Source organism: Nicotiana tomentosiformis, chromosome 12 (genome assembly GCF_000390325.3).
Source record: "Nicotiana tomentosiformis chromosome 12, ASM39032v3, whole genome shotgun sequence".
In the NCBI taxonomy this organism is placed as follows: domain Eukaryota; kingdom Viridiplantae; phylum Streptophyta; class Magnoliopsida; order Solanales; family Solanaceae; genus Nicotiana; species Nicotiana tomentosiformis.
In genome coordinates, this window is record NC_090823.1 from 134177728 (window position 1) to 134192830 (window position 15103).

The 15103-nt window shown below is 31.9% G+C and overlaps 2 protein-coding genes across 3 annotated transcripts; both read right to left on the reverse strand.

Moving 5' to 3' along the window:
* Positions 1 to 3719: 3719 nt before the first annotated feature.
* On the reverse strand, positions 3720 to 7886 carry LOC104098698 (uncharacterized). Its single transcript, XM_009605501.4, has 4 exons — positions 7730 to 7886; positions 6520 to 6789; positions 5090 to 5284; positions 3720 to 3994 (listed from the first exon to the last, which is right to left on the reverse strand). Exons 1-4 carry the CDS (start codon positions 7745 to 7747, stop codon positions 3953 to 3955), a joined length of 525 nt encoding a protein of 174 aa, XP_009603796.1. The 5' UTR covers positions 7748 to 7886; the 3' UTR covers positions 3720 to 3952.
* A 1915-nt stretch (positions 7887 to 9801) lies between these two features.
* LOC104098699 (calcium-dependent protein kinase 17-like) lies at positions 9802 to 15072 on the reverse strand. 2 transcript variants are annotated; one of them, XM_009605502.4, is made up of 9 exons: positions 14734 to 15068; positions 13610 to 14212; positions 12713 to 12856; positions 12409 to 12561; positions 11951 to 12066; positions 11314 to 11481; positions 10744 to 10871; positions 10535 to 10634; positions 9802 to 10260 (listed from the first exon to the last, which is right to left on the reverse strand). In XM_009605502.4, exons 1-9 carry the CDS (start codon positions 14828 to 14830, stop codon positions 10159 to 10161), a joined length of 1611 nt encoding a protein of 536 aa, XP_009603797.1. In that variant the 5' UTR covers positions 14831 to 15068; the 3' UTR covers positions 9802 to 10158. The 2 variants fall into 2 exon arrangements, with proteins under 2 accessions (XP_009603797.1, XP_018627139.1); XM_018771623.3 differs by lacking the exon at positions 11314 to 11481 and having other exon boundaries at positions 14734 to 15072.
* Positions 15073 to 15103: the final 31 nt, after the last annotated feature.

A 15103-nucleotide genomic window follows, 5' to 3' on the forward strand; every position in this document is an offset into this window, starting at 1 on the left:
TCATAGAAGATAAAACTTAATTGATTTTAAAGACCTAAATATCAGGACTTTCAACTTGGTTCAAATAAGAAACAGAAATTAAAAATAAAACTTTAATTGATTTTAAAGTCTTAAATATCAAGGGAAAAATAAATTACAAATTTATCACTGTGAAATCTATTTTTAAAAGGTACCACTTAGTCCACATGTAGATTTCTTCTTAAAAAAAATCGAAGCAAAAAATCAATCTCTAATCAATAAACTAACCAATCCAAAATAATAAACAAATGTAAAATAAGAATTCCATCTCTAGCTAAAACAATCGGCAATAACCCAAATGCTTTGAAATTAATATGTGATTGCATATAATTTTATCCATATGACAATTGAAAAATAAATTTTTACCTCTAATACCCGTCATCAAGTTTTGCGCTTTTATTTCCGTAACAAAATATTTCTATAAGATTTAATCTATTTCATACAAAATATAATAACGTTACATTATACAGTACTGTTTCGATATTAACTTCACTTATTTATTCGGCTGACAAAAAATGTAGATGAATAAAGTTGAAAGTACTAAGAGAATTGTCAAGTTCATTAAAGATTTCACAATTAATCACTATCCTCTTATCACTTATAATTGAGGGTGTCTATTGACAAGACCTTTTATCATATTAAAACACACCTAAAATAAATATGACATGTAATTAGAAGATTTCATGATCAATAAAAAAGAATCACACCGAATATTTCATACCCAATAAAAACGAAAAAGAAAAAAGATACATATACTATATTCACTCTACTGCTCCAAAGAATCTAGAGAATATATAGACGTTTATGAATTAATATACCATAACAAATAAAGAGCCAACAAGCATATAGATTTTATAATCAATACGTTTTCACATATCAATATTTTGAAGTCACAAAGATTCTATATGAAAGATACACAAGAGTTTCATATACACACACAAAAAAAAGAGTCAACTTTTAGTTCATAACATAGGAAAACAAAAGATACAAAACAAACAAAAATAAAATAAAAGACCCGATTTTTACGAACCTGATCAAGAACGCAAGATTAGTACGGATGATTTGGTTGGAGGCAACCAGCTCTAAATTGAGATTAAAGTATATGTAATTAGTTTATATGTTAGACTTTGATTTGGACTCAACAATTGATCTATCAATCCCACAATCACACTATAGAAGTTATTTTCATGCTAAATTGTTCACAAAGGCAATATTTATGTAGAATTGTATTTTTGGTTAAGGCTCCTAAACGGCTAAACCTAAACCTAAACAAATAAGAGAGACAAAGGTCAATAAACGTAAAGAAAATAGTTAAAAGTAATAATAAGAAAATGACCTAAACCTAAATAAAGAAAAGTTGTATCAAACACATACAAAAAAAGGCAGTTTTATGTTTTCCCCGCAGAACAAATTAGTAAATCCTAAATTTAAAAATAAATAAATAAAAAACCACGGGCAGTTTTTTGGGCTTTACTTCCAAAAAAATCTTAATTTGTAGCAGAATTCTAAATCTACAATGACTCCTAAAAACCTAAGTGAGGAAAAATTGTATCCAACAAACTAGGCAATAAAACGGGAGATTTTGATTTTTTCCATAAAATATTATTAGTATTAATAATTACAATTTTATCCAACATCAAATATACGGATAAAAAAGTCAATCAATATTTCAATGGGGGCTTTGTACTTTTAATATAGTATGTGTACATATATGATTTTTGCCGATAACCCCCTAACTTGCACGTAGGTACGCCTCTGCGGAGGAGTATTCTTTAATTAATTTTTTACACATCATTTTCATCCCCATTACTGTTAACATTTGCAAGTTAAATCTGCACATAAAAGTCCATATTACTAGAATTGGTATTGACACTCACATAAATTTAAAAAGAATAAAATACATAACGAGCACAAAACATAACATAAAATTAAATTTGTGTTGCGTCAAAGATAGAGAAAGATATCTGTCTCTACATGAATTGATTCAATCAATGTTCAATAAATTCTTATTTAGCACTATTCAATAGAATAATTTTTAGAGTTGAGGTTGTTATAAATCACGAGTAGTGCAACGATAATTAAACAAACAAACTGATCAAGGAAAATTTGAGAGTCGAGAAATGAATGATAATTATCAATGAGCAAACAAGAAAACTTGACTAGACAAGTCAAGATTGTTATCTTTAAGATGCAACTTACTTCAAGTATTATTGATTCTTGCGAATTTAATGATTGATTAGATTATTCTTAAAGTTAAGATTATTCTTTTGAATGAACTTAATTTCTCTGAGATAAATCAATAAAAAACTTGATGAACATGTGCAAGAAAATACTATTGAAAAGACGACGACAATAATAACAACTCAGTATAATAATTTCATTAGTGGGGTCTGGGGAGGGTAGTGTGTACGCAGACCTTATCCCTACCCTGAGGTAGAGAGGTTGTTTCCAAAATGACCATCGGCATCCTTTCCTCCAAAAACTCCCACCTTACTCTTGGGGTGACTCGAACTCACAACCTCTTGGTTGGAAGTGGAGGGTGCTTACCATCGGAGCAACCCACCTTGTCTAAATACTATTGAAAAGAGTCTTAAGAAAAACTTTTTGGGAATGTTTTCCTTACTTGGGCTAAAAAAAATATTTTCTAATCTTTGATTACTTGAAAAAATTAATAGTAATTAAAATTTGTTAGCTATGGACTTGGTCCACGTGCTAACATAGATAAACGCGGGCACATGATTTAAGTTCTATGAGTTCAACCCCGAAGATTTTTTGCCATGAACCCATTGAATTTTTAAAATTACGGGTTCAATAATACTATGTGTTACAATTTTACTAAAATTTTAAACATAAATTTATGGTTCACTTTGAAGGTACTAGATTCAGTATTGAACCCAGTATTACATCTCTACATCCCCTCTGAATATAGAAGTAATGTAAACTTGTAGTACAAAACGATGAAGTAGCATAATTATGAAGTACAAAAGTTGTACTTGATAGAAAAAACTCAAAGATTTTCAAACTATTGTCCTAAAAGTACTAAGTGATAGTACAATGTTGAAATACTACACTATTTCAGAACCATTCTTTATTTCTTTATATATCTAATCTATAAACCTACCAATTTTGACAAGTAAAAAGAGAGGCAGGGGATCCTCTAACTAGTGGAAGTGTTCAACAGGGTCAATCTGAGATCACATGTTTGGTACTTTTCTTTTTTCTCTGTAATTGACAAGTGTGGTTCAATATCTCAATATGTGTTCTCAGGTCGCCCCTGTAGAGCTATATTTCACCGAGTAAGATGGTTTATCATGTTTGGTATATAATACATATAAATGAACAATGACTATTATATACTCGATCCTAACTTTTAGTGATGGTGCCAACTTGCTTCAAAGGTTTGACCAAGGTGAGCTTTAATACTCCACATATTAAAAATTTGTTTTTCTTTTACATAATTAGCAAAGAGTAGAAAAAAAATCTAACTGCATAGAAGTGATAAAGAGATCAACTGAACAGCAGTAGTCAAGAAATCACTTCTTCTCGTGACACTATAGTTTGAATTGTGATTGTACGCTAGTAACCAACTATGGCATATAACTGCAATAAAAAAAGGCAGTCCGATGCACAACGCCTCTCGTGTTCATGCAAAGTCCGAGTAAGGGCAGTACCCTAAAGGGTGTGATGTAAAGAAAACGAAATAATGTAATGAGGCTCATTTATGCAGAATGTTAGTAACAGATTTCAGAAATTATACAATTATTAGTTCTATATAATTTAAGATTTTTTCATGATTTCACTAGCTCAATAAAGTAAGGAGGTGTGTTTTCATATATACTATTACTTTGGAAACATGAGATAACTCTATAGGAGGGGAATCAAATAGCCATTTCAAGACTATTACAAAAGGAAGCTGTACTTAGGACATTGGAGATCAAGGTCCAATGCAACAAAATGCCAACATCTTCTTTTTCCTCTGCACCCAACAAAAGAAAAATAGGTAAGATAGCACGGGAGTTTAGAGGCGGATCCAGGATTTTATATTAATAGTTGCACATGAATACGAAATTCGTTTGTGTATGTATATATGAATTTTTTTCAAATATATGTATATATGTTAGAGTTTGAGTATGTCTACACCAGATGTCAGAAAGCTACATTTTCCCCCTATTGATACATACTTTGGCAAGTAGGCATTTGGTGTATCAGAAAAATACATATTATGCACTTCGGTAAGTTTCTTATTAAGAGTCTTATAATGCTTGATTGGTAAACAGAGACGGATTCAGGATTTTACATCATTGGAATCATATTCTTTTGTGATCATGAGCACAAACTTTGGGTGGGTATGCATGCCTAGTAGATAGGCATCCGTGTCCCCTTTTCATGCCGGTAGCATTAATAATAGTATCGTTTGGTAGTTTCCTATCCGCAGATTTCTTTTGCTATATATTATTTCTTTCGCTTTGATTATTCTATCACCTTATCTCTTTATCTTGTTGTTTCTGCCTTTTTTAATTTTTCCTTGAGTCGAGGTTTATCGGAAACGGTCTTTTTACCTTCACAAAGGTCGGGGTAAGGTCTGCGTACATTTTACCCTCCCCAGACCCTACTTTGTGGGATTATACTGTTGTTGTATATGTATATATTTTAGAGTTGAAGGTAGCAATTGCGCCTGCACCAGATGCCACAGAGCTACATTTTCCCTATTGATAGTATATCTCAACAAGCCATATTATTCACTTGACATTTAATTTATATCCACTAATAGTATAAGAATTTATACACGACCATTGTAGTTTACAAAGAAAAGTAGGTTAGTTACCATTTTTATCAAGTTACTGATTAAACTTTATCATAGAGATTTATCTATAATTACCTTATAGTAGGTGATTTGATTGTGTAAATATTTTGTGCACCATCATCATTGGATAGAACTTGAACTCTTACGCACTTTGGTTGTGTACTTATGTTACTAAAAGGTATGTTTCTAAAAGTCTTATACTGCATAAAGTGAAGATCATTTTACCAATGTAAAAATGTGCTTCTGAGTTTAGTAAATAAGTCTTACCATGCAAGAATCTTCATGTTGCTTCCTAAGAGCTTCCTGCTCATGATCGATGCTAGGTGGTCGCGCTAAAAGATCATTGTTTTTGTGTTGCTTTCTGTTGACGCGAGCTTTAGAAAATTCGACAGTATAACTGGCAGCACCTCCAGTTTGTTGATCCCACATTCCAAATTGAGGTACAGACCTGTATCCATTTTTCTGCAGTTTCAACAGATTTGGAAAACCATTTAGTTAGAAACTCAGAGATAGAGATCAATACATCTTTTGTAAAATTCATTATGTGACATGAATGATGATTATGGAAATCTTTACTAATACAATATATATTGCATGATTAAACCATAAAAAGATGATAAACCACCAGCATTTGTTTGAGAAACTGCTGAGGAGGAAATAAGTTCAGATAGGGAATTTGACTTCTAGTTACATTAATTGTCATTTGTCAATTTTGGATGTTGTGAGGTTCTCATTGTGCAGGGCCATATGTGGTCACAATCAGGGGTGGATTTTGGGGGCGGAAGGGGTTCTCCGAAAAATTACACTATATATATACGGCAAAGTCCGATTTGTACCTCTATATTTTATATTTTAAATCCCTTTGACATAGCCCAAAAGCATAGCTCAGGAGTCAAGGTGGTTCAAAACCTTTGTAAAGTCATTAGTTCAATTCCCACTTGCCACGATCTCTTTTAATATTTTAACTTTTTCTTTCTTTTGATCTCCTTAGCGGAAATTCTGCTTCCACCACTAGTCAGAACAAAACCAGGTAATGAATTAGCAGCTGCAAAGTGAAGGATTCTAACAAAGGCACTCAAAAGAATGTTTGCTTCATCTGATATTTGGGAATAGTAGCATAGTTGTTTAATAGTCGTCCCTTCTTATAATATATTACAATATAGTTGTGCTTTGTCGTTCAGTCCCTTGCTTCTTCCCTCCTTCTCCTCATCTCAATGTAGGAAGCATACCCACTGCTCCCCTGCTGTGGCTGATAGCTGTTGCTGATGGGAGGTGGTTGGTATCCTGTGGAATTAGTTGAGATACGTGCAAACTGGCTTATACACCACAGTTATCAAAGAAAAAAAGGTGTCCCAGAACGAGGTAATTCAATTCTTTGATTTGTGGCGGAGAGTTTTAGAAGACTCGGTTATTAAAGATCTAACTGAAGTAATTCTTGAGCCACCTTTATCGCTATGTTGCTACAATCCTGTGCTAAGGATATTCAACAATTTACATAACTTTTCTTTTACCTATACGCGCAAGATAGTCATTCGACAAAAGGGATTCAATTGAAACCTTTAAAACCATGCAGCTGTACACTAATACTATATCACTACAGGAAAATGTGCAGCCAAGAATCTCATAATGCACCAGAATGAAAATACTTTTAGTTACCATATGTCAATGAATATGTCATTCAAATTAAGTATTCTTACCATATTGCTAGGGTCCTCTTGTTTCTTGCCAGGAAATTCCTGATCATTTGTCAACCCGTGGCGTGCGCCTAACCCATTTTTATGCTGCTGCTGCTGATCATTTGCCAATCCGTGGCGTGCACCTAAACCATTTTTATGCTGCTGGTGTTGCTGATGCTGCTGCTTGTTGGCGCGAGCTTGGGAAAATTCCATTGTATAACCAGAATTGGCCCCTGCTGCAGCCTTGTTATCCCATGCTCCAAATTGAGGGACATAAGTTGGACCATTTTTCTACAGAATATATGAATAAACATTTGGTCAGCAAATATATATGAAGTAGCTAGGTCTATTATCTTTGGTGAAATACATAGATGAAAGCAGGGGCGGATACACTAGCGGGGCTACGAGTTCGGTCAAACCCAGTAGCTTTGCTCAAATATTGTATTTGTATTAAAAATTTGACTAAATATATACAAATATTAAATTTAGAATCCAGTCATTAATACTCGTTTAAAAATCCAGAACTCATAAGGTTAAAATCCTACATTCGCCTCGGGATGAAAGTTGGAGTTGTATGTGCATAATCGGAGAGGATTCGAATCTCACAAATAGAACGGACGTGATATTAGAACATGCAGAGATCCTGACTTTAATTTTCACCCATTATTAAAATTAAAAAAAATTGACGTATTTGGCCATGCAAAAAGAATTAAACTCGCACATGAAAAATATGTTTGAAGATATAATTGGCTAAATAAAAATACTTGTTTAATAGTTTAAGATTTTAAATAGGATGGTGGCACAATTCAACAACTACAATGACAAACTGAAAAGATATTAATTGCTCTCTCTTGATCAGGATCATTTTCTTTCAAAACGTTTTTTCTCCTTCCATTTAATTAACTAAATAGTCTAAACATTACAAAGAAATGCAGAATATTTTAACAAATAAATGCCAATATGGAGAAGCAAAATTCATAAGAACGTAATTGCAATATCTTCATGAAAATCATTTTCCTTCTAAATCAATCTCGAACTTTTACTTAATTTCTCCATCATTTCCATTAAAGATCAAACAATCTAAACAAAGAAAAAAATTTAAAGAAATACATTTTAAAAAAAGTCAAAATGATTTGTTACATATCTTCAAAATAATAAGAACGCGGTGAGAGGAAATGGCATTTTTTTTATATAAACAAAACTTTAAGTTTTCATTGAATCTAAAACATACCTCCTTTCGTTTTTCCATATGAAGCACAAAGAGGAAAAGATCGGAGAGAAATGGCTGAAAAGGCTTTGAAGGAGGTAATCATGGATTCCATAATAATATATATACGCCTCTAATTATTAATTATTTACATATTTATTTATTTATTTATTTATTTGTCTATGTATATATTTGTTAAAAGAATGTTTAGCCAGAGAGCAGCAAATCGAGGATCAACATAGCAACATAGCATATATCATGACCACTATAATTGTCGTAAACATAAAATCTGAACAAAAAATATTCTTAAAAATTCGGAAATATTCCAGCATAATATGTTGGAGTTCGAATTTTCTACGTATGAGATTCCAACATAGTGTGCTGAAATTTCATAATGTGCTGGAATTCCAACATAATATGCTGAAAGTTTAAACGAAGGAGTTTCATAATCCAGCATATTATGCTGGAACTTTTTGTGTTCTGGAGTTCCAATATAATATGTAGGAAGTTTATACACAGGAGCTCCTTAATCCAGCATATTATGTTGGAACTTTCCGTGTTTCAGCAAAACAGTGACTATTTTTCAATGACTTTGCAAATGCTGATTATTTTTCGATTATCAGTCCGAAAATTGGTTAGCCCGTGCTATTTTCACACTATATTGCATGCACATCATTCCCAACTTTTTAGAAAAAGTTCCTTCAATTTATTAAAAATATAAGTTATATACACTATTTATATAAGAATTTTTTACATTATCAGTATAATTTAACATGCAATAAAAATAAGTTTGTTTCCGAGGAATTTCACCCTTTTGGCAGTTTACCGCATAAAATAATGCATTTCAAATTTCAATACTTGACTGTTAACTCTTGAAATAAGTTTGCATTTGTATATTTCTTAGCATGGATTTAAAACTTTTTTGGAATTGGATTTTCTTAGAAATATCCCACTTCTAAACGTCTTCCTTGTTGTTCAATAAGTAGAATATTATTCAAAAATGTTAAAAACTTTAATCCATATTTCTAGGTTTGTATATTGATCACGTTGTACTGATTAGTTATCAACTTATCGATCCAGGATTTTGGCAGGATGGGTGCATTATTAAGAAGAGTTGGATCTAGAATATAAATTTTACGGGTTCAACCTTTAGTTCTTAGGATTGCGTACCCACTGCACTTTTAGAATTATAAGTTCAATTTTTTTTAAATAGTAATTTTCTTACATCTATATCTATTTTTCATGTTGAAAATATTGAGATTAGTTGAACTCATAGCGACAAAAGAAGAATAGGAATTTCAATGTGTGAAAATTTTGAAAGAATAAACAAAAAAAAAAGTACTTAATTAATACGCAAAAAATAACACCAGACATGCCCATCTCCCGTGGGCGTTACTTTTTGAAGAAAAAAAAGGAAAAAACAACAAGATTGACGTAAGATTTGAACTCACAACCTCACCTGGAGAGGTATATTTAATAACTATCACATCATATATTTAAATATTTTTAAAAACATATAACATTACTATACATGATTTAGGGAGGAGAGCATGGGTTCACGTGCCCCATGGAATCCCTCTCGCCCCTGCTTATCATATTATTTTATCTGTTTTTTGTTGTTATTTTCTAAGTTAGCGTGAATATTATTCCATTGAATTTTGATAGATCATGAGAATGTCAACAAGAAATATAATTTTCGTCTGCTGCATATCAATTACCTAAGGGAAAATGATATTGTTTGGCCGCTCTCAAAATAATAGTCGAAAATACAAAATATATATATATATATATATATATATATATATATATATATATATATATATATATATATATATACATTTTGTATGTTAAATACAAAAATAATATAAATTTTATACACTTTTTCAGCTACCGAATGTAAATAGTTTTTGGCACGGGCTAAAAGTGAAAAAAACTACTTACGTAATACTTTAGAGAAACGTTACATCTTGAGATCTCAATTGGTAAAAAGATATTACCCTTTGTAACAACTGATACAATAACTTGATGTGTAATTCATCAAATTAATAACATCCAAAACGTCATTGATTAAAAACACTTAGTATCTATTTCTAACATTGCACAAAAAATATATATACACATGTATTTATATATAATATTATATATAGATAATACATTAAAGAACCCATTGTTTCCAACTCAAAAACAACCATGGATTTAAAAATAAAAAAAAAAAAAAAAAAAATTACTCTCAAACCCCAACTATACATCCCTCAATTCTACTATCTTATTTTTCTTTTCCATTGTATTTTATTTAACATCTTAATTAATATACAAGAGCATCTATAATTTTGAAACTCTCTTGAAATTTGGTCTCCCTCCCCTCAATGAAGACACCAATATAGTGTTAATTCTTTTTAATTATTTTTTTCGAAATTTCTGATATCAACAACAATAACAATAACAACAATAATTTACTCGACGAAAACCTCCCTTCGTTTCTTTGCATTTGTTGCTGCTTCTGGATTTCCCTTCTTCATCATAGCAACAAACTCATCATAATTTATACGACCATCCTGCAAAAAAAGAAAAAAAATTACCTTACTTTTTTGTATATGTATTTGTAAAATAAAGACTATAAATAATTGGAATTATAATCACTTAATTACCCTTATATTTGTTATGTTTTATTAGACTTGTAAACAATATAAAGGAAGATGAATTGATATAATGATTATAGTCAATTAATCAACTAGTCTAAGCTTACTAGTCTATATGAATCATCTATATATAATTTCTCAATAAAAATTTTGTGGAATATTTTTGGAAATGTATGTATATTTGACTTACATTGTCAGAGTCAACTTCGGAGATAATTTCTTTTATATCCTTTGCATCATTCATACCAAATTCTCGTAAAGCCTGCTCTAACTCTTCCATTGTAATATACCTGATCAATAAAAAAAAATTATATTATAAGATAAAGTTGAACACAATTTGCAACAACAGCGCAATACTGACAGTGCTAAAAAATATTTACACAATCATATCGTACTTACCCGCTTTTATCCTTATCAAAGTATTGGAAAGCTTTGTAAAGATGTTCTTCTCTGTCCATTCTATTCATGTGCATTGTTGCTGTGATGAATTCTTCATAATCAATTGTCCCATTTCCATCAGCATCAGCCTAATTATTTCAAAATATATACAATCACAATAATTAGCTTTATAAGTTTTTTTTTTTTTTTTTTTTAAAAAAAAAAAAAGCAAGATACAAATCTTCCAAAATAGAAGAAATTCTAATTTGGTTCAATTTTTTTAAAAAAATATTTACAAAATAATCACTAAAGGTCACAAACATATTCATTGTCACATTAAAGTAATTGTTATAGTGGACGGGGAAGTCCGATGCACGAAGCATACTGCATTCATGCAGGGTCCGAGAAAACATCAATGGCTGATTTTACGGCTTGAGACCGTGACCTATAGGTCACATGGAGATAACTTTACCGTTACTCCGAGGCTCCTCTTCAATTATTATAATGGACGAAATTTAAAAAAAAAAAACATGTTTTAATATTAAAAAACTTTTTCATTTTTGAAAAATTATGTGAATTTAGAGAACTTACAGCTTCCATTAATTGTTTGATTTCATAATCTGATAATTTGTTCCCTTGTTTGGCTAATCCTTGCTTTAATTCCTCAAGTGTTATTGTGCCACTATTATCAGTATCCATGCCTCTGAACATCTGCTTCAATCCCATAATTTCTTCTTCAGAGAGGCACCCTGCAATTACCTGCACTAATTTCTCCAATTAAATATTTTAATGAATTTATACTTTTCATCGACGGTGTCTAATTTCACACCATCAGGTTAAGTTACCTACAATAATAGGTCGTAATTGTTTATATTACTCCCTCCATCCTAATTTATGTGACACTGTTCGAATTTCGAGAGTTAAACTTTTTTATTTTGACCGTGAATTCGGACATACAATCTTTAAGTTAAAAAATAATTTACATATTTAGAAACTACATAAAAAGTATTATAAGTCACAATAATTAATAATAATTTAAAATATTTAAAAAGTATATGAATAAATTGCGGTAAAAAATTTTCTTGTTTGACTTTCGAAAAGTGAAAAATGTCATATAAATTGGGACAAAGGGAGTAACAATTAACAAGCATAATTTGTCGGGGAAATAGAGTAATTAACCTGCTATATGTAACAGGTTAATCATACTGATAGTGTAAAAATTCTTTACCCGAAGAGCAACTTTCTTGAACTTGTTCATAGCTCTAAAGTTTTTGAGCTTATTGAGAACAGCATTGTCAAGTGGTGTATCTGGTGCTTCTCCATCCTCCTTTATCCATGGATGATCTTCATATACATATAAATGCACACTTAGATAATCGGTAGTGGAGTCAGGAATTTAATTAAAGGGCGCCAAAATATAATAAAGAAGTTAACGAGATTTAACATATAGTCTATATACATAAAAGTAAGGACCTAAATACCCAATATAGTTTTCTAACGATAGAGTGTCAATTGACACCCCTCATACTAAAGTGGCTCAGCCACTGCCGATAACTTATAGTTATTTTTATACTATAAACTTAAATTGACGTAGTATAACAACATGTAACTAATCCTCCAAATTAAGTATTTTTTTATTTTTATTGGAAAAAAATTACTTACAATGTACTAATAAAATAAACTTACTTAGGACTTGAAGTGCTGTCAACCTCTGACTTGGGTCTGAATTTAACATCTTCCTAACAAGATCCTTCGCTCCAGAAGAAATTGAAGGCCAAGGGTCACTTGAAAAATCAACATGTCCCCTCAATATTGCATTAAATATTCCATTTTCAGATTCTGAAACATATTAAAAAATATTCACACAATTAGATAATCAGCATTAAGTGTAAATTTTATAAAATTGATACATACTTACTAATTTGCTATCATTTGTTAAACTTCACTGATAGCGTAAAATATCTTTATATTGTCATTAAATATGATTTACCTGCCCAAAAAGGAGGAACACCACAAAGAAGAATATATAACATAACACCAATACTCCAAATATCAACTTCTGGACCATATCTTCTCTTCAACACTTCAGGTGCTATGTAATATGCACTGCCCACTATGTCTTTAAACACATCTCCTGAGAAATAAGAAGAAAAAAAATCAAAAATTAAACTAAGCATAATAAAAGAGAGTAGAATTTTATTTTATAACATACCGAAAAACTATATGTTTAGCTTTTGTATCAAATAGAGGTGGATGCAACGTCTTTTTATGAATTCAACTGACCCCAAAATTTCGACATAGAACATAGATATAAGTAAAAAATCACTAAAATTTCAACAAGTATTAAATTTTGAACACATAATTGTTTGGGCTAATTATCTTTTTTTTTTTTTGTGGTTACTGCTTCTCTTTTTATGGCTTCTCTACTACAATATCTCTTTTACAAAATTGCTATGTTTAGGCTTTGAAGGGGAACCTTAGCGTAACTGTTAAAGTTGTTGCTATGTGACCAGGAGGTCATGGGTTCGAGTTGTGGAAACAGCCTCTTGCAAAAGTGCAGGGTAAGGCTACGTACAATAGACCCTTGTGGTCCGACCCTTCTCCGAACCCCACGTATAGCGGGAGCTTAGTGCACCAGGCTGCTCTTTTTTTCTACGTTTATACTTTCCTTGAGCCGAGGGTCTACCGGAAACAACTTTTCTATCTTCACAAGATAAGGATAAGGTCTGCGTACACAAAATCCTCCACGTACCCCGCTTGTAAGATTACATTAAGTATGTTGTCGTAATATCTTCGGGCTAAGAATCTCAACGTTCGTTAAAAGTCTTTTTTTCTTCTTAAACTCCGTGCCAAATGAAACGAAAGGAGAGGAAGTAGATCTTGTTACCTTGCTTGTAAAACACAGAAAGACCAAAATCAGTAGCTTTGAGAGGTGCATCTTCATCTTTGCTAAGGAGGAGGAAATTTTCAGGTTTAAGATCTCTATGAATAACTCCCATTGAATGACAAGTATGTACAATTTGCACAATTGTTCTTAACAATGAAGCAGCTGCTCTTTCTGTATAATGTCCTTTAGCAATAATCCTATCAAAAAGTTCACCTCCAGCACACAATTCCATAACCAAATGCACAGAATGTTTGTCCTCATATGCCCCTTTAAGTTCCACAATATTTGGTTGTTCTGTCAAATGGTGCATTATTTGCACTTCCCTTCTTACATCCTCAATATCCTCTTTATTTACCAATTTTCTTTTGGCAATTGTTTTGCATGCAAATTGTTCTCCTGTTTGTTTATGTGTACATAAATGTGTCACACCAAATTGACCTCTTCCTAGCTCTTTTCCTAGTGTATATGTTGCCTTTATGTCCTCCATTGGCCTACCTAAAACTGGCCCTATTGGGGCTGCTTTAGATGGTTTTGATGAATGGTTTGGTGATGCATGAGGTGGAATCTTTGATGGTGTGGTGGAACCTTGCATGTCATGATTTCCTGCATGTAATAACACCAGATGTCATCAGACACTGCTTCGTCGGAAAAATATCAATATAATATAATATGTGTATACACGCATATGCATTTTTGTGTTATTGTGTATGCACACGCACGAAGGGAAACCTTGACATAACTGGTAAAGTTGTTGTCATGTGACCAGGAGATCATGGGTTTGAGCCGTGGAAACGGTCTCTTGCAGATATGCAAGGTAAGACCGCATACAATAGACCCTTATGGTCCTGCTCTCCCCAGGCCCAGCGCATAACGGGAGTTTAGTGTACCGGGGTGTCGTTTCTTTTTGTACACGCATATACATTTTTGTGCATGCACATACGTGCGTGCTACGCATGCATGTATGTGTTTGTATGTTTTATGTTTGTAACAAAAATGTCATCCGACACTATTTCGTTGAAAACTATTAGCATAATATATTGTGTTGTGTTTATATGCGTGTGTTAATATAATTATATACATGTAATAGGGCGATATTGCTTGAAAATAATGTAAATTAAGATTACCTGCATGTGATTCTCCTTGTTTTGAATATGATTGTGCAATTTCTTCATTAGAATTTTGTGCAGGATCAGACTCTGCCTTTGAGCAACAACCCCCCATTGGGACAAAATGCAAAGAAAAAATCCAAACTACTTTTTTTATAATGTTTTTTATTTATTTTTATCTATAGAGAAATCAAGGAGAAGGAAGGGAAAGGTTAGAAATGAAGGAATGAATGGAGAATGGGGTGGCCCAAAGGGAGAGCAAGAAAGGGAAAAATGGGGGTTTGAAGGGAGTCAAAAAGAAAAAGAAAAAGATTTGTTAGAGAAAGAGTTCCACTAATGGTGTAGTTTTTCACAAACACAAAAAAGGAAGGTTAGGGGTGTTGGAGTG

Coding starts and splice junctions, on each gene's coding strand:
- LOC104098698 (XM_009605501.4), bottom strand. Junction 5,285..6,519: donor AAGAGGACCCTAGCAATATG/GTAAGAATACTT, acceptor TTGAAACTGCAG/AAAAATGGATACAGGTCTGT. Junction 3,995..5,089: donor AACATGAAGATTCTTGCATG/GTAAGACTTATT, acceptor TGTTGGGTGCAG/AGGAAAAAGAAGATGTTGGC.
- LOC104098699 (XM_009605502.4), bottom strand. CDS start 14,830: ATGGGGGGTTGTTGCTCAAAGGCAGAGTCTGATCCTGCACAAAATTCT. Junction 14,213..14,733: donor ACAAGGAGAATCACATGCAG/GTAATCTTAATT, acceptor TATTACATGCAG/GAAATCATGACATGCAAGGT. Junction 10,635..10,743: donor TTTGATAAGGATAAAAGCGG/GTAAGTACGATA, acceptor TTTATTGATCAG/GTATATTACAATGGAAGAGT.